This window comes from Camelus bactrianus, chromosome 15 (genome assembly GCF_048773025.1).
Source record: "Camelus bactrianus isolate YW-2024 breed Bactrian camel chromosome 15, ASM4877302v1, whole genome shotgun sequence".
NCBI lineage: Eukaryota > Metazoa > Chordata > Mammalia > Artiodactyla > Camelidae > Camelus > Camelus bactrianus.
Window position 1 is genome coordinate 63,643,671 of NC_133553.1, and position 26,278 is coordinate 63,669,948.

A 26,278-nucleotide genomic window follows, 5' to 3' on the forward strand; every position below is an offset into this window, starting at 1 on the left:
AGGATAAATCTTTTAAGAAAAAAAATCACCACGCAATGGGAAAAAAGTTGGAGACGAGATATGCGTTGTGGGGGAAGGATCAGTGCAGATGTACCATGTCCTTGAATGGTGGATTATTCAAGGTCATTGTATAAAATGAAACCCCCTCCCTTCTTTAAAATGTATCTTTCGTTCTTTACACCCTGCTTACTCTTTAACCCACTGCAGTCAGTCCCCACCACTTTACTGCAATTGCTTTTGCTGAGATCAATAGCCTCCTGACAGATCCAACAAACATTTTTGTCTCTTTTTTTCTCTCTGTGGCATCTAATGCTTCTGCCCACACCTCTTCCTTGAAATTTTTTCCTGCCTTAGTTTTGGTGTCACCTTTCTGTTTTTCTGCCAACATTTGTGGCTCAGTTTCTTCGTGGCTTTTTTTCTCCACCTTCACTTTGGATGTAGATGTTCCCAAAGGATGTTGTAAGTGCTCTCCTCACTCTGCGCTCTCCTTCACTGATCTCATCTGTATCCAGGCATTCAAATACCACTGACTGCTGATTTCCGCGTATCAGGACTCAGCTTCTCTCCTGATCCTCGCAGCTAATGGCCATCTAGACAGCTTTTCTTTGATAGCCCTTGTGCAGGCCCAGGACATTTTGGACCACTGTGGTGGTTTCATCCAATGTGTTTGAATACAGATACTTTAACTTGGCTAAATACTGATGAATTTTCATCAAGAAATTCTATTAAGCAACTCCATTAAGTCAGTTTAATTCTTGGATCAATTTCCTATGCCATGTATTTCCATTTTATTGTAAATGTATTTGTTGGGATCCAGTCTTTTCTATATACATTTTACAACGGAGATTTCTGAGTTGATTTTTGGTTCATTTCAAATTTTACCAATGGTTCTGCTACTGAGTTCTCGTGTGGCCACTATACCTACTAAATTCTAACTTCCCAAATGAAAATTTTGACTTAAATTGTCCCAATTTCATTCTTCCATCAATTTTTGATGTGCAGCTTTAGCTGTTTTAAATTTTACTTGAACTAAGTATTTCTACAAGTAATGTTCATTATAAACTGAATAAAGGCTGACAGTTTATATTTAATTTTTGGTTACTCCTTGAGAAAACTGTGGTCCATTTCCCTCAGATTACATAACGGTTCTCTAAAGAGTGAAAAATAAAGGATGTCCTTGGGGTCAAAAGGTCCTGCTCAAAAACAAGATGAGGCATGGGAGATGTGGTAGAACTATTAATTTCACAGTATTGACTTTGGGAATCCCACGTGTCATGATGGTATTGGTCCCAAAACATCAGCGCTAGAAAACTGGGCTGCCTTCTGAAGGAAATACTTAGATTCCTTTTGGGCCTCTGGGCTAAGCTTACAGAAAAGCAGGTTGAAGAATTACTTGATGTCTTTTCATGTAAGCTAACATGCTAACTTAAGCCCATAGATCTTATTACTTCAATATAAGGGAAGACAAACTCAAGGAAAAATACAGGATGTAAGGGAAGAGATCTTTATCTTCAAATCCAGGGAAACGGATCTAAACCATCTGCTCATGGCTGTCCCCACGGTCTCACTCTGGTTCCTCCCACTTGTTTCCAGACGAGGAGGCATTATTATGTAGGCAAGTCCTCCCTGGCTGGTCTCTTATCAACCAGTCTTAGAGCTGGTAACAGTTGAGTCGTCAAAGAGTGAAAGTAAACAGAGACCACCCCGTGGGAGCTGGAGCTTCTAACTTTGGCTGTCCCAGCAGTTTAAGGCAGAGCTGAGTCACCACAGGTAAGCTCTGTCCACCTCTGCAGAACACTCTTGAATCCTGCATCTCAGTGGGAGTGATGCATCTGAACGGGCTTCCCCCAGAGCAGTCTGAGTCACAGATAAGGACGACTGTGCTTTGGGCTAATGATAACTTGAAATAGAAAGAAACAGAACTCCACATTGTAGGACTAGGTAGGGCATATGTTTAAAGATAGACAGATGAATCACATCTTAAATAAATCTTCAGAACAAGTAGCCAACTCGGGTTTAACTCATGCATGTTCTACCCAAACTCTTTGGATCCCTGGATCTTCTTTGAACACCACATCTGTGAACTCAGCTCATTACGTTCTCCCTGAATTGGGACGTCAAGCTCATTCATGCTCAAATATTACTGTTATTTTTTCTCAGATTTGGAAAGGAAATAGGCAGGCGGGTTTCCCCCCACAGTATGGATTTTAAAATTCTTAGGTATCGTCCTTTTCTACCTAAGACTTCTCTCTAGTTTCTCATGGTCTCTCTTCGAGGATTTTTTTTTCTTTTTTCTTTTTTTTTTCTTTTCTTTTTTTTTTTTTTTTTGAGGTGGGGAGGTAATTAGTTTATTTATTTATTTTTAGAGGAGGTGCTGGGAATTGAACCCAGGACCTCACGCAAGCTAAGCAATGTGCTCCACCACTTGAGCTATATACCCCACCTCTCAAGGATTTTTTTTTAAGACTGCATACTGATGCAGGGCAGACCCAGGTAACATACTTTAGAAGTTCACGGGAAAGTTTACATAGCAGGGAGCTGTGTGGTTTTCCCCACTCAGCCTTCCAGCTCCATTATCTCGTATTATTTCTCTTATGCCTCCACAAACATCTAGAATAGAAGCAGGTCTCAGGAAATAACAAGCCAGCATGGGAAACCAACCAACCAACTAATCAACCAACCAACCAAAAGTTGTTCTCTGATACTTAAAAATGTAGAACTAACCTTGGTACTACGTGAAAGGTGCTTATGGAGCCCTTTAATTCTAGGAAGATCTGACTTAAGAAATAATACAAAGTGTAAATCATTTATTTTAATTAGGTCCATTTTAATAAAGTGTATAGGAGTTTACAACTCAAACAATTAATTCATAAAAACTATCAGATACATAAGATAGATCACACAAAGGGTACAATAACATAAATCCAATAATCTGCAAATAAGAGGTATTGCAAAAACTGTTAAGATTGACTCTGTAAATGTCTTTTTCCCTTTCTCATGTCACAGCCCTTGAGACTGCATGCACATACTGTTTTCTGAGGTCTGATGACCTCAATACTCCTTACAGCTGGGCCGACCTCCGTCAACTCAAAATACAGTCAGTAGAGGGAGGTCACCTCTTCTTCATGGTCCTTGGCCTTTATTTGGTTTCTATCCCTTAACAAATGACGTTAAATGTTCCATCTTTCCAAGTGACATCTTGCAGGCCTTGTAGTGTTCTGGTCATTACTGCTCTCCCAATACCACACACGAGCCAGGGGTTCAGGTCAAACCCTACTGAGTCTCATCCTTGTGGATGAGAAGAGCATGCTTACTGTGGAAACGAGTCTAAGGCAATGGCTGAGTTTTCCCACCTTCATCTGGAACAACTCCAGTTCTCACTCAGAAAGTTGTAGGCAAACAGAACTGGATTTACTCACTCTAGATACCTACTGTCACCTCCTGAGTGTCTTTGGATGCCTTCCTTAGGAGGTCTTCAAAACCACGGCAGAAAGCATGAGGATACACACACATGTACACAGGCACACACTCCACTCACACTCGTCAAACAGGAGTCCTTGGTAGACTCAGAGAAGACAACTGACTTGCCATTTCAGGGTGGGAAGGTGGTATCACCTTCTCTCACTCCCAAAGTCTCACAGTGGACATTGGTAACAACCATTTCTGCAATTCCTTATCAAAAGGAATCAAACCGATCCTTCCAACATGTGTATGTGGTTCTATTCTGATGCAACGTGGGTAACATTGACTTAATTTCAAGAACAGAACATTGTCACTGTAAACTCTAAACAGTATGTCACTCACATCGACACTTCTGAGCTCAGACTAAATTTCTTGTGGAATTACAAGGTATAGGGATGCTGGACTAAGCCACCAGTGGGCTGGTTAACATTTAGCCATTTTTACCAGCTAGTCTAGGGTCTCTTCACACATGAACTTGCCCCTGCATTCTGGGGCACTCCGGGCCTGTGTCAGGTCAAGGTGGAGAGCACTGAGGCCTTTGGGTTGCATCTCCATAGGGGGAGGCTGGGCTTCTGCCAACCTTCCTTCATCCTTCCTTCTAGTCTGTAAGAAATGGGAAAGATGTGCCATTTCATTCTTATTTGGAATTATTCCAGTGTGGTGGGATTATCACAGGCTAGGCTGAAATTTAAGAAGAAACTGTTGACAGTAACAAGGGAAGCAAATACGAATTAACATGATCAATCACATTTCTCATTACCCATACTGGGATGGTCATAAATTGAGGAATGTCATGTGAGGAAATGAAGCAGGAACAGGAAGAAGGAAGGTGAGCCAGAAAGACTTTGCAGGGGTAGAGAAAAGGCAGGAAGACCTGTGTCTGGCAGTGTTTTAACGAAGGGATCTTGGGCATCACACGTGGGAGGCCTGTTTCCTATAATAAAGGTCAAAGTGCAAAATGAGGCCAGTAGGACCAGGAGGTCGGAGAGCAAGGTGGCATCTTGGAAATCAAGACACTGCCAGGGTGGATGCCTAATCCAAGCTGAGCAGCTAGTTGTTTTCAGCAGCAACCTAGCACATTTATTCTAGAGCAAAAGAACACAAAAACAATTCCCAACCAGATACTACTTTTTATTTTCAAGCATTTTGAATTCCTTCAAGTGAACTTCACACATCTGCAAGTGTTCTGGTGGTTCAAACACACAGACGAACTACAAGTAGTAGTTGACAATGTCGTTGGGAAAAGTAAGAATTTAAATCACATGATTCCATTTAAAATCTTCATGCTTACTCCAGAAGGCCGGATTGAAGGGTTAACTCAGGGGTAGCGATGGGCATTTATAAGGCACTCCTGCCCCCTTAGAAGCTGTGGTCTTTTCAGTGGCTCTCCTATATAATTTACATCCGAATAATCTGGGTTCTAAATTCCTCATATAAAACTGCATCTGTGTAACGAGCAGCCATTCCAGAGCTGATTGGCCCGTGTTCTCCAATTTCAATTCCAAAGACATAGGACACTTTATTCAAGGGACTTACGGGTTTCCATTTTAAGTAGTATCCTTCCTGCTGGAAAGTGAGTTGGATCTCACCCTTTTCTAGTTTCTTATATAATAAAATTTCCTATTTGACATAATGCATACATATTACATAACCTACGTTTTGATGACTTCTTGTTATAGAAGCAAATACAGCATGATTGAATGCCTATTGTCAGATCACTCTGGTAATTACACCTATTTTAAAGAAAACTGAAATCTGCTACTTTATGAGCCAGCGAAATGTCCACCAGATAGTTGGAAACACTGATATACATGTATTCTAAAACTTACTCAGGGCTGGGTATAGCTCAGTGGTCATGCTTAGCATGCATGAGGTCCCGGGTTCAATTCTCAGTACCTCCATTTAAAAAAATTCCAAAAAAAGAAGAAGAAGAAAGAAAAACTTACTAGATAATGGATCAATAAGATACTGGTATTTTTCTTGAAAATTTCAAAAGAAATCTTGGTTGCCTGGTGAAATTCAGACCTAATGTGGGCATGTGAATTCATACATACCAGTCCACACATACGAATTTTCAAGTCAACAATGAGCGGACCCAAAATGAAATGGAGTTTGTGACCTAGATTCCCTCAGGTGCTGCCCAGCAACTGCTTCAGCATCAAATTTTGTTCGTTCCATTTTCCCATCTAACAAGGATTTGGAGCCAAAGGGCTGTGAGCCCAAGAAACAGATATGCTGAATATTTTTCACCACACATCAGATAACTTCATTAATTCAATAGTGCCTGTTAGTCGGTTACTGTGGATTCTTTAGTAAGAGTTCATCAGTGTATGTCACGGTTCAGTGCTTTATGTCTAAATATATTCTGGCTCATTGTGCTCCATTGAAATGAAAGGTCACAGGTTCCCGCGTTCCGTATCTTATGTGTAAAGCAAGTTAACACATAAACTAATACAAACACTGTGGTATTTTGTTGACTATATGTTTTTTCTCTTTAATGTTAACCTGCTGCAGTAGTTGTTGGAAACATGCATTTGCTACGAATCCAAAGCACCCTGAGCACTCGTGATCCCCTTAAAACTACACTTTCCAGACGTCCAGATTCAGGATGGCCTCTGGCAACATTTTATCTTTAAATGATACATTTCCCCTATGTGATCCCAAGAAGATCAGTGCAGAATTCACTAGTTATTAGCTATTAATGTATTCTAAATTTGACTATAGGGTTTAGTCAAAAAATTTTCATGGAACACCCAGTAAGAACACAAAAGTAATTTGCATGTGTTTATATTCATTTCCTATTTTAAAAGGTATTTTGTCTCCACCCATCATAGGTCTCCAGTGAGCATTAAAAAAGGCTTACAAGCCCAGCTTGACAACTGATTCAATTATATAATAAAATCACCATGATTTTACTGGTTTTACCTTGAAAACTAAAATGGCCACCATGATTTTACTGACTTAACCTTGATGACTAAAATGATCAGGAGGGACTGATCAGATAACCCAAGGAAAGTCATTTTGCAGGGCTGTTCCAGAGGCAATGCTGACTATTTGGAAGAGTGAATCAGAATTACCTTCTAATTTAATAAGAGTTTCTGGGGTGAGACTCTCCCTGAATACTCCCTTTATCCTTTTAGCTCCGGAACGTGAAGGCTTTACTTGGTAATGGCCAAGGGAAGAGTTTGGGGTGCACTGTTTCATATACGTGAGCCAAAACCATTCAGCTGGAAAGATGATTCTGCATCCACTGTTACATAGAAAATTCAGAAATGATCACCAGGAGAAAAGCCAACTCTGGGAATGAACATATAGTATCTGCCAAAGTGAAGGACCAGCACAGCCAGAACCTCAGTTGGAAAACCACTGCTGGTAGACCCAGTCCAGTGCCCGTTATTTACCTTTTAATCTGGTCAGACAAAATGGGTGGAGACTAGATTAGAAAAAGTCTTGAAAAGACTCTGTTCATATTTTACTGCCAAGATCCTTGAACTTCAGACTTAAAGAGTATGACACCTAATTCACTGCAATCGAGTTTGGCATTCAGGCTCCATTCTTGGATGAATTTCCAATAATTCTTAAATCGTTAATCTGATTTGGTAAGCAACTCTCCCAACTTCTCCAGCTAATGGAGAAATCACTAACATTTACTCCAAGTCACACGAAGCTTTCAAGTGGAAACATTAAGTTGAACTTCTTCAGCAAAATTGTCCCATCGAGACCTAAGTTTCCTTTTAAGGCACTCCTAATAAAGGATATGAAAACAGCCAAGAATGAGTCAGATCTTTCCAGAAAGAGGAGACATTTCAAAAGCACAAGTCAGTCACCTATCTGACCTGCTTCAACATCAAAGGAGAGAATAGAAAGGTTTTCAAGGCTAGCTGATTCAGCTCTTTTCCATTCTCACAGACAAACTTACATGTCTTGAATTTCTATTGCCTTAAGAGGCAGTACAGAAAGATGGCAAGGATGTGGAAAAACAAACAGGAAAATCGAATTGGTGGTCTAGTCTCATGATAAATTAATTTTATAATGACAGCATGGAGTCCTCAGACCTAAGGTTTTTAAGTACTTTTAAAAATTACTTAGACCGCAAACCCAGGGGTTGGAACTGTAACAAGGTGCTTTTTTCTGTTGTTTTGAGGGGAAACCATATAAGGATAATTCTTTTTCAAGACTGTGTAAATGGAATTTGTTAATAGCAAACAGCAAATTCTGGAAGGGGAAAGAAAAAAAAAAGCTACTTAGAAACTTCAGTTCCAGCAGAATTTTCCCACACATTCCAATGAATTCAAATTTGCCATGAGAAAAGAACTTAAAAAAACAGGGTTCAAGTCAGTTAGATCAGGAGACAAATACCAGTAAATGAGTGACTGTGGAGGTTTGCCTGGTGGGACAGGACTTCCCTAAAGGGAAGGTGCTTCCTGTGCACACAGACATGCGCACACATACGGATTTGAGAAGTGTGCCCATGAGGATGGTTCAGTACTATTAGACACGAGCACAGATCCCTCATCGGTTTGCACTTCTACACAGAAAAGGATCTGACACACATTACACACCCACACTCATGCACGAGGGCCAGCCTGGCTTCCACGGACTCAGAAACAGATCCAGAGAATCTTTCCAGAGCTGCTGCTTTTACGGGAATGATCAGCATCTGCAGGGTTACACTTCCTTTTGACGTGTGGAATTTTGATCTTGCATGTCCTTCCTGAAATATACCCTTGTCAGGAGTATGAAATCAAGTCCTGGAGGGACTCTCCTTGATTCCTTAACAGACAAGACTCAGAACAGGACCTACAGGAATAGAACTAGCAATAACATGGCCCCTTTGGGAAGTTATCTCTCGATTTACTGGGAAGTAGTTCTAGACTTAAACTGTTTCTGGGCAAACCAAAAAAAAAAAAAAAAAAAAAAAAAAGCAGAGTTCTGGGTGGAGCTAGAAATGCCTGACAGTCTAGAAATCACTATAAACCAAAGAAATGAGCGTAACTTAAAGGAGTTTCAACTTAGTATCACCTCAGTTGAGTTTGCTGACTGAAGAAGTTCTGCTCTGACTCATGGAACTGAAAGGTCACATCGCACTTGATACATTTCTTCCCAGGAAGGCTCAGCCCGGAGTGATGGGGGGTGCAGAGGGTGGGGTAGAGACAGGGGCCTAAGGCTCAGGTATGGCTCCTAAGGTTTCTGCTTGCCTGATTTTGAAGGAAAGGGTGCTAAGGCAAAAGGATCAGCAGCTGGCAGCTCCGTAGTCCTGGAGGAAAGGGATGTGATGGAAACAGAGCCAGCGATCGACTGCTTATTGGTGTGAGAAACAATTTTGTAGGCAGCAATGGGCCGGGCTTCTGGACTTGGCTCGTCTTCCGGGCTATAGTGACGGGAATATTTGGATAAAGACTGGGGGCGGAATGGTTTGCCAGCCGTGGGGCCTGAGACAGCTTCTTTCTGGGGCTGAGGTCCTTTGTTTCTGTCATTAGGATGGGCCCCAGATTCCAGGGAAGAGCCCCTGGGAGCAATGCTCTCAAGATGGTCTGCTGCTTGCGCAGAATGGGAGGGGAGGTTAGACGGCTGGGCAAAACCAGCCCTGGAATACTGAGCTCGGACAGAGGGGTACACGGCTCGATCAAGGCCCGGGAGCAGAGGCAGGTCGTCGGTCTGACCGAGGAGGCTGGCCTGCGCCGGCGACTCCTGGGAGGGGCTCGGGGCCACCGTTAACTCCTCCACGCTTTTCTTCTTGGTAAAAGGAGCTCTCAAGAACACGTCTGCCTCCTCTGGCTGGGAAGGAGCCACGCTGCCCTTGGAGACGAACGGGGCTTTGGTGAAAATGTCCGTGTCATCAGCGGGAACCCGGGAGCTCCGGAAGGGGGCAGTGGCGAAAACGTCTGGCTCCCCGAGACCATCGGCGGCTGGTTGCGTGAGGGCTTGGAACTGGTTCTTTCTTCCCCCTGGCACGGCCTCGGCTTGCTGGGTGGAGACCTCCGGCTGGGCGAAGGGCACGGCTCCTCCCAGCTTCCCCTGGGGGGGCCTGCAGCTCTCCTCCTCCTCTTCGGACTCCATGAGGAGGGGTCGCGACCCACTGCAGTCCAGCATGTCCCCCTCGACGTCAGTCCCTTCCTCTTCACTGCTGTGGAACGAGCTGTTGCTTGAGGGACCATCTCGGGCCAAGTAGTCAGATTCTAAATTGTTCTGAGTTTTCGTGCCAGGAACTCTGGAGGGGTCTGCATACAGGGGAAGGCCTTTCACACCCGTTGACTCTTTAAAGTGCTCTACACTTATTACAGGACAGGGGTTGGGCTCTCTCTGGAGACCTAGAAAAGCACAAGAGGCAGAATTAATGCATGGGTCCACTCCACTCGCCTTGGAACATTTAAGGGTCGGCCCGCGGCAGAAACATCGTGCGACCAAATAATAGATGTTGAAAATGGAAAAGGGAAAAACAGAAACAGACAGGTCAGGCAAGGAAACGGCACACAGAGTGGAACACAACCAACCACTGTCTCACATTTCGGAACATGATGAACACAAGGTGCAGGAAAGATGAAGATGTGGGGCACACAGACATTCAGCGGCACTACGCGAGGCTCCTACGCGCGGGGCCAGGCACGGACACCTGCTCTACCTGGCGCTGGCTCAGGACAGGATGCGAACACGCCCAGTCACTCATCTCCACATGTACCATGACAGCTGTGGATTATGCAGAAATGCTGTCTGGGGGCAAACTCAGCTCAGATCTGACACGTGGTCCCCTACTCTATACTGCCTGGATCTGAGGACAGGACCTCCCCGCCACCCTCTGCCCAAAGGGGCAGAACACGACTGCTTGAAAAATACAGAATTATTTGATGATTTACATCATGAGCACTACTCAAGAGCGAAGAGTGCCCCAAATACGAACACTGAAGGCACTTTCTAAGGGGAAGAGGCATCATCAAAATTATACTAAATAAATCACCTTCAGCTGGAGTTGCCCTGGAGTTTTGTTTTCAGTCTTCTCAGTCAGCAAAGATCTCCTCTGCTTAAATGAATCCATCATAAAGTTCTTTAAGCAGAAGGAGTAAAACGCACGGGTAATTACAGAAGTATTTGCAAACTCTAATATACTGCTCTATGTCTATCTAGGTAGAGGTGCCTCAGGGTGCTCTGGCTTTGAAAATCAAAGAGACAATTATCAGAATGCAAGAGAGCTTACCTTCCAAGAAATATTAGCAGGTTAGAAGTATGTCATTGGGCACATGTTAGCAAGAGGGCAGGAAAAAGGCATATGTAACTAAGCAAGAAGAATCCAGAAAAAAGGGTGGTTGGGGGTACAGGTATCATTTCATCATGGGTTTCCCAACCCACCCAGGGGCAGAACATTGTAGCGACAATGATTTGGATGCTACAGATGACCCAGAACCTCGGCACAGAAGTAATTCAATCCTTCCCTCCCCCCATTACCCTCTCCCCTGCAAACCATAAGCTAGTAGAAACTTCTAACAATCTTCCTCTGCTAGAGTTTCTGCTTGAATTAAGCACACAGAACACAGCAAAAGCGGCATCAAAATCAATTTATTGGGAACCCAGTTACTTAGGAGACATTACATTGTCAAGAGATGTAGAGTGAGGTCTGAACATTTTAGAAGATACTGTACAAAAATATTCTGTTTCTTTGAATCCTGTAACTTGTGAGCAGTGCATCTTCTTAAACAGTTCTGACCTTAAGTGTTGTTTTCATAAACAAAAAGAGGTGGGATCTCCCACCCCCATTTTTTATTTTCCTTTCCAAAAGTTTGAATGTATTGGTGAATTCTAAATTACAGAGTATTTAAGTTAAATTCTGTACTGGTGCCAAATGGCTTTCTGAATAGTATTTTTCCTTGCATTATAACTTTAATATGTGCACCTACATGGTGATAGGAAAGTGTTAGTCAGGGGACAGGAATTTAAATGGGACACCTTCTCCCTTGCAATTTATGTGGAAAGTCAGAATCCTAATCTCTCAGGCAAGCATGTTGATACTAGATCTGTCACAGTGATTCCCAGATGATTTCAAATAAAAGGGGGGACAGAGAAGTTTTCCAAAATAAGATTTGCTGAGCAAAGTGGTACAAAAGGTCCCCCCAAACTCCCTGAACCACTTTCTAACATAGTATCAGCCAAAGTTTTCAGTTCCCAAAACTAAGGCACAACTTCTCATCTTCCAAAACCACCCTAAAAGTTGATGTTCTTAAGCTGGTTCTATGGGAGAGCAAACTATCTCTCAAGAAAAAAACTGGTAAATTTAGTCAAGCCAATGACCAACTCTGGCACCTTATGGACCAATAATGAAAACGAACACTAGTTTGAGTGGAGTTAGTGTGTTGGGGAAATTAATATTAAATTTAGTCCAGTCAAATTGTGTGCACAGACCTCTAAAAAGTAGCCACCTACAGAACGAGGGGCCTTTTATATGCCTGCGGTGTTAGATTACATTTTGAAAACTGTAAAGTACCAAGGAGAGGTGCCCATGTCCGGGACAGGTTGGAAGGACATTCCTAACCTCAAGTCACCTGTAAATCTGCCAACTCAGAGCATACTCTGTGACCTTCATGGCGAATAACTGGAAAAATCACACCTCTATTTCCAACAACTTAAAAAAATTTACAAACATAGTCACACCAACATTGTAACATCAAGTTGGAAGGGAGAACTAGTCTCCAGTTGTGCAAAACCAGGCCAGTCCTATTTCCTATCTCTCAACATGAATTTGCTTCATGGGATTAGACAAGTACATTTAAAGGATTCTCTCGAGAAGGCCAAGTGTCTTAACCTTTCCATTCTTTTTAGAGAAGGTGCGAATGTGACCAAGGCTGAGAGCCACCACCCTTTGTCGCTCTCCAGGCCTGGCGGGCCGGAGACCCAGGAAATATGGTGGGCGTCGGGAGCGCAGACTCCACACTCCTTTGGTGGTGTTCATACAAGAAACAAAGTAGTCAAGAGAAGGAGTGATTCTAAACACTAAACCTGTTGGTAGTTAGAGGGTTTTTTTTGGACTGTGAATGTGTTCTTGTAGGGAGGGAAAAGCATGTGTTTCCAAGGTGAACAGTCCCTGTATGTGAAGACAGCCTTGTGCTGTCAGAAAAACATATTTGAAGCAGTCTGCCTACTAGCAATGAAAGATTTGCACTAATTTAACCTCAGTGCCTTGGCCCAGTTCCTTTGGAAACCAATGGCATGCATAGCAGATGCCCGGTGACCACAGAACTCAATAAAGCTAGCCAGTTTCTTTGGAGGGGTGGGGGTTGGGGGAGGAGGGTTTATGGGGAGGGGGGGCTTAAACCCAAGATCTGGCCTCACAGCGTCATGGTCTTCCTTATCATGAAGCTTAAGATACAGCATTTTGTTCTAATTCCCTTAAATCAAGTCGTGTCCCTTTTTATTTTGGTTTAGCACGTTAAATTAAGCAAGAAGTCAAAACACACTTCTTTTTCTTGCTCTGATGCATGACTGTGTGCCAGGTTAAGGGTAAGTGCACTTTTCGATACAACAGTAGGGATAACTGCTTTGAGACTCCAGATCATGTCGATTTAATAAGAGCTTATATGCTTCAGAGGTAAGGAAAGGCATCCCCCAAAATATTTGATGATTTGGCAACCGTCCTCACCACGTCCCTATTAATTTGCAAAGAAACCCAAAGTGCTGAATGATTTGGAATAGAAATTTTTATCTGATGAGGGCCATCAGAGTGCTTTCTGAAAAAACCAAAATCTGAAGACTCAAATTTCCGGCTGGGTATTCCTTAGTGCGCTGTATCATGTGCGACCAGAATTTTACCTTCTCCCATCCTATAAAATGAAATAGTTAAAGCGGGTATCAAAGACACAATTCTTGCCAAAAACTGAAAATGAGGATTTGGGAGTATTGGGAAACCTTCTCATCCGGTTGATTAGCAAATAGAAAGCAAAATATCCCTCGACCAGAACTTCAGAAATGCAGCACCAATTGAAACCCATACTCTCAAGAGCCAAATCAGGGGATGTACATCAAACTAATAATTCCCAAGACCTTTTGCTTAGATGATAAAATTAAGCATTCGGTTCTACCGTGTGTTGTGTGGTTGCGTTAAAACCCACGACTGCGGAAATAAGGGATTTGATGGGAACCAACTCTGCCTGGTGAGGCTGTGCGTCTCAAGCCAATGGAGCAATTAAATGGGAGCTATTTCTCCCTGGGCATAAAAGTGCTGTTGCCAACATATAAATGTTTAATTAAATTGGCCTGGGTATATTAAAGATTAAATTAGAGAAAGGTAGCTGCAAGTCTGTGCGGCCTTTTACAGCTCCATGCCTGGTCGTAGCAGATGCAGGCTCACTGGCGTTTTACTCTCCCTGACTGCAGGGTGAAGCCACCGTAGCCAGGACTCATTAAAACGACACCCCCCCCCCCCCCCCGGTGAGTCTCTCATGTGTATCTGCCCTTCCCTTGTGCTCAGGTACCTCCTGTCACTCAACAGTGTGTTTCAACCCCTTTTGCAGAAGTGGGTTTTCAGATCAGGAGAACAGCAGCTATTTTAAATTATTTATATCTCTGAACATCATGCTCCCGTTTGAACAGATAAAAGTCTTTATTTTCCTGTATGTTTACATAAGAAATTTGTTTACAGCCTTGTTTTTTTTTTTTAATACAATACTTGTGTAGCAATGTTCAAATTTCACATTTTTACTGCATAAGATAGCTTTCGTGTACCTCTGTTTGCTTTGTCTTCTTGGGGAGGACAGGATAAAGACCTGTGGTAAATACACAGCCATGTGACAAGGGGTGTGCAACAGGGCAGAGGAGAAATACTCAGAGGAAAAGAGTAAACTGAGGACACCACAGCAACATGGGAACCAAGAACATCTCTTCCATTCTAGCAACGACCACCATTTGGTAATTTTGCATAGGTTAACATTATCCAAAGGACCTCTCTTCCCCAGCAGAGCGAAAGGGAACCCAGGAGTAATGGAACAGTATCTTGTTACAGATTATTTGCAATGGAGGCCATCTGGGATTCATTCTGACTCCAGAAACCCAAGCACACCCAACTTTGGGAACATCTGGGAACAGGGAAAAGGAAATGGCTAACTTCGTGTTGGTGAAATTACAGTCTTTTGAGAGGAATAAAAGATAGCTTTGTAATATCTGGAGTGTTTCGGTAAAGACACCATTTTAAATACCCCTCTGTTAGTTTTTCTGTTCTGCCTGGCAGACTCTAGTTTGCTTAATTTAATACTTCGGGCAATCCTGTCATTTGTATCCCTAAACCCTAAGTTCATGGCTACAGACACTGATAATTTTATAGACTGAGAAAGTTGAAGACTCCTGGAAATACAGACACACGTCAGCACAGGAGACTTTATTTTGGCTCAAGGTGTCTAGGGCGGGCATCTGTTGAGCTGAACTCATCCGCCTTCATACCTCTGGTCCACCCCAAAGGTCCCCTCGCTCCCACAGCACTGCTGAAGGCAGAACTGCTCCTGACCCGGGGGGAAGGTTGTGTTGGTCTGAATCAAAGTGATCATTTATCTGTCAGGGGAGCAGGAAAAAAGGATTAGAAACAAAACTAATATTTCATCTTGAGAAAAAGAGGCTCTTTTCCTGGGTTTGTTCCCCTATAATTATTAGCAATACGAGTTCTATAATTCTCCTGTGGGAAGAGCCAAGCCCAGTATCAAATGACTCAGAACAAAGTGACAATCTCTTTCAGAGGTATTTTAAAACCCGTATCTTTCGATTTTCTAAACCATACTAAAGACAGGCGGAATCACACAAGTTCCCTTATTCAGAGTATTACAGAAATTAAGACTGATTATTGTTGCATTCCATTATACGGTCCTCTCTGGGAATTTTCTGTGGATTACTTTTCTTACTCTCTTCAACAGTAACCACTCTTCATCTTAGGGGAGTGATTTAGCTTTTTGGAAATGTTACTCAAAACCAAGAGTGGTAGAAAAAGATCCGCACACTTTCAGATGCTGAAAATGATACTAATTATATAATAATACAACTGATTTTCCTATATTTTATTACCTTCCTTGATTGTATTTTTAGGGAGAGGAGCTTCATGTTATGTTATGTTAGTAACATAAATGGTGGCAGCATCGTTAGAATAACTATTAGCTTCCCAAGTAAAACCAGATGCCTTTGAAGGGAACAATCCTCAGAATTCTGATATGTCTGCTAAAGAAATCATTAATGACAGTGATATTTAGTAGAAGTGTCCATTTAAACCTTATCTCCTCTGAAGCCTGTTTTTAAAAACACAAGGACTTGAATTTGGTGTCTAGTTATTTGAATGCTGTAAAGGGAAAAAAAAAGCCCAATCTGTAATGTTTTCTGGTACAGTTATTACTTTTGCACATTTGGAATAAAAGCAAATCAGAAACATACGCTTTGTCCATTTTAAAATGGCAGATCGTTGATTATATAATTTAAAAGAACTGAAATCTTCTGACACTGTTTTATTGGATTAGGGAGACGTGTGTGTGATATTAAAAAAAGGAAAATCGATGCCCCAGGCTCTGTGATGATTTATGTATCCATTCAGATAACCAGGAGAGAGAGCCATCCAGGTTAGCAAAAGTCCATTATAATTGTCTAAAATGTAAATACTGCTGCAGGAATCGTAAGAGCTACAGAAGATAACTGAAGAACATCAGGATTATATAAATCCTTCATCGTCTTCCCAAACCACACTAATATATACCTAGAACCACAGAATTCTATAATCTTAAAAACCGTCTAGTCCAAACCCATCACGGTATTGAGTGAGGAATGGCAGCTCTCAGGAGTGACGCCCCTGCTGAAGGCAACTCGGCCAGGGACTCAAAAAGCAGGAGGAGCTCCCGGGGGCGGGGGGGGGGGGTGCTGTCCTCCTGCCCAGGCCTCTTCTCCCACCACCTGCGCCCGGTCCCTGACCTGGGAAACGAAGTGGATGGACCAGAGGATGGTCTCTAAGGTCCCTCTTGTAGCTCAGTCTACAGTTTCAAAGGTCTGTCAATTATTAGCACATGATACGCATCTCAAATAAACCCTTTTAGCTCAGAGGTGATGCTAAAAACTAAGGGAGGCCCTGTTTACCACGTCACTCACACGTGTTCCTTAACAGAAGAGCAGTTCTCCCCTTTGAAACCCTACTCCTAAAGAATAAACCCAAGATAACTTCATGTCATTATCTCCCTCAGGCTTCCTCCATCCAGTCTCTCTGGCTTCTAGTCTTTTCATCTTCATTAACATTCTCCATTAAGCTCTATTCAGCCAGATGACTAGATAATATATTTCACTGTGATTACGGATAATACATGAAACGGAACAATTTAGAGACACTTACCGAATTTCTAAACTGTACTCTTCACGGTTTCAGTTAAGTTGACAAACTATAGACGTTTCGTTATATTTCTAACATGTATGTATGGAAAAAAAATCAAATTGGAAAACATAGGCATAAAACATTATTCTTATTTAAAAATAAACATCTCCTTCATTAGCTTATACATTCTTTCTATGTCCAGGAAAAAGAAGACAGTTTTGATCGTCAGTAACATTCCTGTCCATAAAGGGGCAAACCAAGTTCCACTTTCACCGCTATCTAATCACGGAGAGCTCTTCCAGGATAGCTTTTTTTCACTCTTCAGCAGGAAGGCGGTGCCTCCCTCAATTCTGGAAATAATCCATTATCCTAAGAGAGACCTTTACTTACTGCATCTAGTTTCAGCCAGCACGGAAGTACTTAAAGTCAGGAGGAAGGCTGAAGGGTTCAGACTTTTCCTCTGATGCTTTTCAAAGGCTGCTCTCACATGGCTGGGGTCAAAGCTTGACCTCCAAAGCACAGCAGTTCATAAGCTGTTGCCGCCGTTCAGCTTTCTTTTTTTTTTCCCCCTTAAAGTGCAAACGTGAGGAAGAAGAAACGCAAGTACCAGATAGGGAAATGAGCAAATGGACTTGGACTTTTACTGGGACACATGTGATCAACTAAGAGTTTCCCTTCTGATCATGGAAAATGGCACTCGAGGAAGAGACCCAAATGGGTTCTCTGTGCCCACCTCTTTTTCAAAAGGGCGGCTTTATAAAACAACTTTGCACGTATGGAAAAAATATATATACTTCAGTGAGTAAGGACATATACAGAGGGTAACCATGAGGCATGTTGTCACGTCAGTGAAGGGGCCTTTATTTATTTTACGAACAATATTCTAAGGTTAGTGAGGAACTACGCTTTGTTTTGTTTTTCATCTAGGAAGCCAAGGAAAGCCAACTGAACGTATTTCATTGGCTGCATCCTTCAATTTAAACATTAGAGAGAAAGAAAGGTAAGTAGCCAGAGTCAAATGGTGCCTAGCTTGCCAGTATACTTATTTCTGATTATCTGAAAATAAACAACATGCTTATTCTACAAAGACAGAGGACCTGCTGAAAGCTTAGAGCAACACACAAGTCTACTCAAAATGATTCCATATGTTACACCGCAGGATGGCTGTGTAGTTAGTTATACAAGGGAAAGAGATCAAAACCCTGTACAGACACCTGATATCGGACTTGAAACGCCAAGTGGAAACAGAACTATTCAGCGTCTTCATTTATACACAATTTACAATATTTGATTCAAAATAAAAATCACAAGAAAAATACATCTGTTTCTGCTACAATTCCTTCCCCTCCCCCATCCACCCCCCAGTGAAAAGTCTTAGAGTAAAAGGTATCATGTTACCACCATTGTCTTGTTTTGGTCTAATTCTGAGATCCTGGCTTGGGACAGGTGACACGAAAAGGAATGGCAATACTTGGGATTTATATACTGTACACATTTTATCCAAGGATCTCAAGTACTTGCAGTCACGTCTCCAGATCTGAGAAATCACGGTTCAATGGAAGCCAGAATGCTGGACGGATGCTGGGCAGTTGCATGGGGTGGAAAATCCCTTGGCTAAGTCTATGGTCAAACAAGGTCAAAGCTGGTTGGCTAGAGCTGGGCTCAGTTTCTCTTCTCAAACACAGACCATCGGGCAGTTTTACCCTGTCTTAAACCACACACCCATCTCCAGGGGACTGCCTAGACCAACCGAAGAAGCCATGTCCTCATGATAATGCAGCAGGATAAAAAGCAAAAACAGAGAAACACATTCAGCATCTGGCCAAAGGAGACAGGGGTTGGGGAGGATTGATGTGGTAGGGCCATTCCTAGCAAGAATGAGACAAAGGTGTCAGTTCACTAGTTTCAATTACAGTGAAGCTTTTGGTGGAGTTGGTTCCAGCAGAGGTGAAGCTCATGGCATCTAGCATTTGATTTAAGCTAATGCTATTGAAGGAGGGTAATGAGAAAACACAGCAAACCAAGGACTATCTGGAGGGCCAAAGTGATTTTCTTTCCTTATCATTTCTATAGGAGAAGGCAAGGGGTAGGAGGTTAGGGCTAGAGGGCCCCTGATTTGCAGATTAAAAAAAAAAAATCATTTTCTTATAACTCCGTAATGAAAACGTGTATTACGGCAGGAAGGTTACGGAACAGCATCTGCTACTGGGTCACGGCTACAGGTCTATGAGCTGGTCCACCAGCAGGAGAGACCTGGCTAGGTTGGGAAGACTGGACTCAGAGCTCCCACTGCTGTTTCTAGAGTGCCCACCTGGAAGTGGAGAGATAGGAGTTCAGTACAAAACACAGAGGGTTAAGGTTTAGATGTGCAGAGCAAAACAAAGGAGAAAACAAAACAAAACAAAACAAAAAACCCTAGAGGAGCAACAGTTTGCACTTGCAAACTCTCACATGTTAAGTTTACACTTGCAAACTTTTACATGTTAATTTTGAAAACATGTCAATTAGCTGTCCACCACCTCCCACCAAGAGTTTCAGGCACCGGCTCTACACCGACTCCAGGCAGACCTTGCAAAGAGGATGCTGTCTTCAAATGAGTATCTATGTTGTCTGAGAACTGCTGGCTGTGTGCTAACTTCCTGGTAATATCAACTCATCTCCCTCATAAGATAAAAATCAGTAACGTTTTATTTGGGGAGGACTTAGTTATTAAGATTACTGCATAAAACATGCTCTAAAAATAGCTGGTCCTATGGCAATTCAGCGTTTTTATGGCATCTTCAAATGATTTCAATCCATCAAAGAGGAAAAAGGATGTTCCACAAATGTCCTAAAGATGCAAATGGTATCAAAGCGCCACTGTTCATCTCTTTGGGAAGAATATTTATTGTTCTAAATCATGAATAAAAAATGAATAATCAAGAATAGATTGTTCTAATCATGATTTAGAAATGTTTAGTGCTTTTTTTTTTTTTTGATATACACCTTCAGGTTTCCACTGACTGGAGATCACTTTATTTTTAGCTTGATACTTTGTAAAAACCAGGTTTTAGTCAAGCTACTGGACACTTTTCTTCTTTCTAAATAAACACCATGGTCATGCTCCAGGATAACCTGTACCAGCATCCTTATCTGTATCTCCATCTATCTACACTGGTCCAGCCCACAATGATGGCCATTACCCCCACTTTCCTTCATTAAATGTTGATGCTTTTTCCCCCTTGTAGATTAGGTACATTCCTATTTTGAAAAGAGCTGATGTCAAGCTCTTTTCCCCATTCTCTCTTTCTTACCTTGTGGATTTTTGGTTATCAATACAGGAATAGGGTCAAACTCATCTTCTGCCACCTTGTCCGAGCCCTCAGGGACATCAAAACCTGAGATGAGATTACTATCTTCTGCAGCTTAATACAGAACGCAAGTACACAAGCAGAAACAACAGAGGTAGAGATTAGCAAAGGATAGAACACATCGGAGGCACAAAGTTCCCAACTGTACAATCCCTGTGGTTTTTAAGGGTGAAAATGCTTATTTTCCTGAGTTGAAATATAAGCAGTAAAGCTGGAAAACTTAGGGAAATAGAAAAACAAATGCTTTAGAGCTGGCCATGTTAATTAAGACTTTCATAAAATGAGAAGGGCGAAGGGTTACAGAAAGGATTCTCTGTACCATTATAAGGCCATTAAATGCAGTTCTTGTGAGAGACCTCTTCAATGTCAGTAATACACAAAAGCACGGGATTTAGTCATTTATTCTTCTTTATTGAGCAAACAGAGGCCAGAAGAACAATATTCAGAAAAACTCAAAACCAGGGACAGTGGGGAGATAGTCACCCTTTAAGAAGTAACCATTTATACAAGGCAAACCAAATACTTCTGAAAGAACTCGCTGCTCTGCGATCAGGAGAAAAAAAGGACTTTCAAACTCTGATGCCTCAGGAATGTTCAGGCACAAGATCACATGCACTGAGACTCCAAGCAGAAGTTTGTTAGAAATTCTTCTCCATTCGAATTAAGGCTCTCCTCCAAGAAGTACTAGCTGAACACCTATTTTGCAAGTGATGCTTCTCTATAATTACACTTTGCTGCTGATACCCTCCTGCCAGACATAACTGGCTAAATAGGTAACTTCCCTCTACCTGCTCTATAAAAACATAATCATTTTAATGCTGTCAAGGGTAAAAACAAAAACTCAGCTATTACTGTTGCAAACCACAGGCTAATTATTTTTTAGTCATCTTGGGAAGGCTACTTGCTTGAATTTCCTTCAGAAAGGACTTAAAGCTGCTCCTTTGTATATATATCTGCTCCAGCCAGAAAACCTCTTTCCCTCTAAGCACAGAAAGAAGTTTAGTGAATGCCTGTGTACAGTAAGCCAGGCAGAGTGCCTGTCACTCTCACAAACTACTCACTGAACAGAACACAATTCAAGCTACCTCTGTCCAGCAGAATTTCAAACCAGTGAACCCAAGACTAAGAAATGAAAACAGTAGTTTAGAAAGAGAGACCCAGTAACTAATCATGACTCAAAGGTTAACTGAAATTCAAAACTTTTACAAGATCAATCTTTGAGGACTGACCTTTGAGGAATGGTGCCTTTTCCTTTATTGTAGTAATCACTATCAAAAAACTTTAAATCTGATTTAATGAAGTAATTTTCAGTTCTAAGGTCAACAGGCATCTAATTAGAATCAGTTAGTGGGCAGTCCCCTCAACCACCCACCTGAGCTGCCTGCAGACGTCTGCAGCTCTGTCTTTAATAGAAAGCATGGAATGTCTGCACTCCAGGCAACTGCCCCAAAGCCCTGTCTCCGCAATCTGTTGTCCGAGCCTTATTAAATATTCTTACCGAGAGGGATTTTAACCCAGGAGCTAAGAGTACAAGCTCATTTTCTACTTAAGGAGGGGGTTAAAAAAAATTTCATTAGCAAAGAATTTTGTTAAGGAAAATTCTCAGGAGTGGATCAGTTTTTCTCCTCTAAGGATACCCGTGGGCCCGACAAGAGGAAAGCATTTACCTTTATGGGCCGGAGCAGAGATCGCTATGGGGGCGAACTCCTCCAGCAGGTCAGTAGTAGGGTTAGAAAGCAGAGAGCAATCAATCAGGGAATCCTCCCCGGTGAGAGAATCTGAGTCCAAATTGACAGCATCCCAGGTCAGTGACGGCATTAAATGGCACACACAACAATAGCATGGGATTAGGTCTGAGCCTTTCAGTTACCGCATTTACATCGTACATACAAGCCAAAGAGAGAAAGAAAACCAAAAGAAACACTTTACGCACTCTGGACTTTCATCTCTAGAAACATGTATTTCTCAATTCCTCTTAACAGTAATATATAAATACGGAAGGATTTTTTTTTTTTTTTTGCTCAGAGGTTGTGCTGGTTAAGCAAGTAAGTGATTTGGATGCCAATAAAACTGGTAATCCAATTCTCAGCAAAGGCCATTTGGGAAAGAGGACTTTGCAACTAAAGTTTCCCTTATACTTTCACTAAACATTCATTAGGAAAAGTTACTAGAGGATGAGGAATCCAGGCTGACTGGAAGGGGGCTGTCCCTGGCTTATTATTAGCAGAATATGGCATGATTGAGCAGTTCCTTCCAGATCCCCATCCAAAATAGAATGATATTGCCTCTTATTGGTATTCTTTAATAATTGGTATTCCTTAAATTTGAGTTGCTCCTTTGAACACATGATGAAGGAACAGAAGGAAGACAAAATTAGAGTTGAAGTATTTTAACATATGAACTGTTTTCTGGGGAAGTTTTCTAGGAGAAAAGAACAAAGTAAGCACAAGGTAAAAGAACCATACTGTCTTCTATGCTAATTTTTTTTTTCCAACCTGGATGAGCTTATTCTCACATTTCCTAGACTTCTAATTATTTCTGTTGCAAGTTAGCAAACTGGACACTTTCTAGGCAATTATGGACTCAATAAAAATGAAAGTTATCCAATCTGTATTTAAGGAATCTGCAGTTAAGGAATTCTACTAAGAGTCAGCTTTGAAGTTAAGGCGAAAGCAGTAAGGGAACCAGGGAAGATTTCAACTATGCTTACAATTTAATAGTAAATCACCTTGATATGATTAAAGCTCTGTGTTGGGAACAGAATGTCAACATACATCACAGGAACCCCCACGGACATCGCTGACATTGTTAGATTGGAAACACTGCTCGGCGCCCGGAAGGAGTTCCAGGCATCCTTATAGCTCAGCAGAGATCTTTAATTAAGGAGGTAGAGGGAACACGCCACCAGTGGGGAAAAAATCTCAAATAAAGGGCTATAACCAAAGAAAGCCCAGGGGTCACTCTACAAAGAACATGGCTCCAAAAAGTACTCTGCTCTTGAGCGAGGAAACACGTCGCTCAACATCTAGAAGCCGGGGCCATAATAATGCAGAGCATCACTCTGGGAGGAAGTAACCAGGCTGCGGAACAAGCCCAGGGCCATCTGCCGCCAGGGGAGAGACTGACTCTGAGGGCTCCCCACAACGACCAGTCCCTGCAGCTGCAGAGTCCTGACTGACCTGTGCGGTTCGAGGTCACGGATTCCGTCTGAGATGGGAGGCGCTGGGGCACCGGGGGCTCCAGTCCCGGAATGAGACTCTCAACAGCCACGTCAGCTTTTTCTTTTGTAACAGAGCATGAAGAAAGGAGAGGAGAGGGAAGGGGAATCAGAAGGTTCTCTGGACAATTCTAAGAAGACCTTCTTCTACGTGTCGCTAAAATGCCAGTCTCAGGCAAGATGGGAAGCGCAGCAAGTTGCTTTCTTTCTGCTGCTTTGAGTGTCTGGGTTTCACTGACTGAGCATGTGCGTGCAAGGCTAACCACCGTGGCTGGTCTCGGTGATTCTCGGTCTTTATAACCAAATGCAGACCTCAAACCACCCAAGATCTCTTACATGCCAGAAGACAAAGGCTCAAAGGCAGCTATCAATACCTTCTGGTAATTTTGCTTTTCATAAGGGATAAATTTGGAAGCAAAGATGCCCTGTGCTTTGCAAAGGCCACTAGTGCATCTCAAATCCCATGCCATGATGTAGCTGGAGATATCCTTTGCTGCATGACACCCCCCAGCTGGAGGCCCAAGTCTCTGTAGGGTCATGGCATTTCTGAGCTCTGGGACTTTGTGCCCCTGGAGTACAAGGGGCCCTGGACATTTTGTATGTCTTGCCTGCCTTGTGGTTGGGGCACGAGAAAATGTGAAAGCGAGCAGATCAAGCCCTTGGCCCTGGATTCTACTCATGGGGTTTCACCGTGGGCCAAGTGTTTTCTCGGTTACTGATACTTGGCACACATGGAACCCTTCTGAAGAAGAATCTGCAAAAGGTAGAGTCCAGCTCAAAACCAACTTTCTTCATGAAGTTTTTGTAACGAAATGTGAATTTTTCCACGTTCCTCCTCATTCGTGAGAAATTCACTCTGGAAATCTCAGCGTTTCAAGAAAGGCATAAATAGCAGGGTTGTGGTGCTGGAAGGCAGAGAAAACACTTGGTTTGGGGTGATAACAAGGGAGATTAACTAGCCCTGGCTTCTGGGTTAGCACAAGGCATCACTCCCACACGGGGCAGCCTCGTGGCATTTCTGCTCCACATCAGGGCTACTCAGTAGGGATCTGTTAACCAGTTGTCATTCTTGAAACAGACACACACATCATGCATGACTGAAGAAACAGAGATGATGACTTTACCAATTACAGCATCAGAAGTGCTACCAAAAGGATCTGCCATAGGCAAGAGGTCGGGGAGCAGAAGAGAAGTGTCAGGAGATTTGAGTCCCTCAATTAGTTTTTCTAGGTTGGGCAGAGAGGGAAAGAGAAAGCAAAAATGCAATGAGATATTAAAGTAAGCTGATCATTTACCTTTTTCTATGCAAACACATCTTAGGGGTCAACATTTTGCACCGATTCAGCCTAAAACCGAATACTGCCAATATCTTGTTAAAAACAGGCTTTCAAAGTTCAAGGTTTAAAAATGATTATTTTCCCAAATGAAGCAGTCACCTTGTAGGCATTCAAGATGTGGCCCTGAGTTTGTTTTTAAATTTGAGGTATAGTTTACGCAGAATAAAAGTCACCAGTTTTCAGTGTACAATTTGATGGATTTTGACAAACATACACATAAACACCATGGAACTAATGATGTAGACCATTTCCATCATCCAGAAAAGGACCTCTGTGCCCCTTTCTAGTCAATGCCTTCCTCTCACCCCCAGACCGTGGCAACAAATGATCTGCTTTCTGTCCCGAAAGCTTTGCCTTTTCTAGCATTTACTGCACAGCATGTAGGCTTTTCTGATGTCCTTTACCTAGTGTAATGCTTCTGAGATGCCTCCATGCTGGGGCATGTATCAGTGTTTGTTCTGTTTTATTGCGAGTTGTGTTCCATCATATGAACCTACTACATTTTTGTTGATTCATTCACCAGTTGATGGACATTTGGTTGTTTCCAGTTTTTAGCTATTAAAAACAAAGCTACCATAAACACATGCATATAAGTCTTTGTGTATTCATATCTCTTCCTGGGCTTACTTTTGAATCTCTCTCTTTTTTTTTTTTTTTTGACTTGCGTTTATAAATGGTTTATAACTCAACTGAGAGAAGCAATTAAACCACACCTAAGTTAACTTCCACAATCATCTGTTGTTTCCAACTGAGAGCTTGTGACACTCCTGGTACTCATTATAGACTGTCAAATCTCACAAAATTCACGTAAGCCTGCAGATAGATTACTTTTGATGTCTTCTGGCTAAGAAACAAAAGGACATCAGAAGCCACCAGATTTGTCACAACACATACACATTAAGGTTCCTTCCCAAACAATTCCTTTACCCCAATCCACCAACAGCTCTCTACCTTTAACCTGTTAAAAGTTGAGCATTAACTTGACACAAAATAATGAGTCATGGACTCAATTAAGAGCTCTTACTTCCTCTTACTTACAAAGAGACTGAGGCCACATAAATTTTATAATCTGCCTAGTTAAAGGCCTGTCAACAATGTTTTTTTCTAGCACAGAAATAAACTGCCATTAAGAGAAAACTAAAATGAAAATGTTTGAAAAAAATGAAGTGATTTAAAGTTCAAGTATGTGTATATAACATTTTAATGAATCTGTATTCTTTTGGGCTGCCAGGAACCAAGATCAGCAAAGATGAAATTGAAATTCATCCAGGGATAGAAATAAAATTTTAGGTGATCTGTAATAAAATTGTAGGTGATCTATAACTACACAGATGAAACAATAGATTTTAGTGTCTTGGCAAGATAATTTGCTTTGATATAATTATCACACTACAGAGAAGATATTTTTATATGTGAAACCAATTTACCACCTTTGGAGTATAAAACATGCAGATATCTTTGAATTAAATAACAATACACTACATTTCTCATTTATACTTGATTTATATTGAAGTTAGAAAGGAAGAAAGCAAACAGCCTCTTAACAGCAGGGGAAAAAACCCGAAGTACTAACCAAGTAGACAAGTGTGATGACATTAGCATT

General features: G+C 41.9%; 1 protein-coding gene across 3 annotated transcripts in view; it reads right to left on the reverse strand.

Moving 5' to 3' along the window:
* Nucleotides 1–2,792: 2,792 nt before the first annotated feature.
* AAK1 (AP2 associated kinase 1) overlaps nucleotides 2,793–26,278 on the reverse strand; it is a 147,546-nt gene continuing 124,060 nt past the window's right edge. The window contains exons 18-22 of one of the 3 annotated variants that reach the window (XM_074341268.1): nucleotides 24,463–24,564; nucleotides 23,301–23,402; nucleotides 21,789–21,980; nucleotides 20,065–20,175; nucleotides 2,793–9,773 (exon numbers count right to left, since the gene is read on the reverse strand). In XM_074341268.1, coding sequence (XP_074197369.1) covers nucleotides 8,644–9,773; nucleotides 20,065–20,175; nucleotides 21,789–21,980; nucleotides 23,301–23,402; nucleotides 24,463–24,564 — 1,637 coding nt within the window. In that variant the 3' untranslated portion in view covers nucleotides 2,793–8,643. Of the gene's footprint in view, nucleotides 9,774–10,995; nucleotides 19,083–20,064; nucleotides 20,176–21,788; nucleotides 21,981–23,300; nucleotides 23,403–24,462; nucleotides 24,565–26,278 lie in introns of those variants that run through there. The other 2 variants (XM_074341270.1, XM_074341269.1) reach the window with 2 other exon arrangements.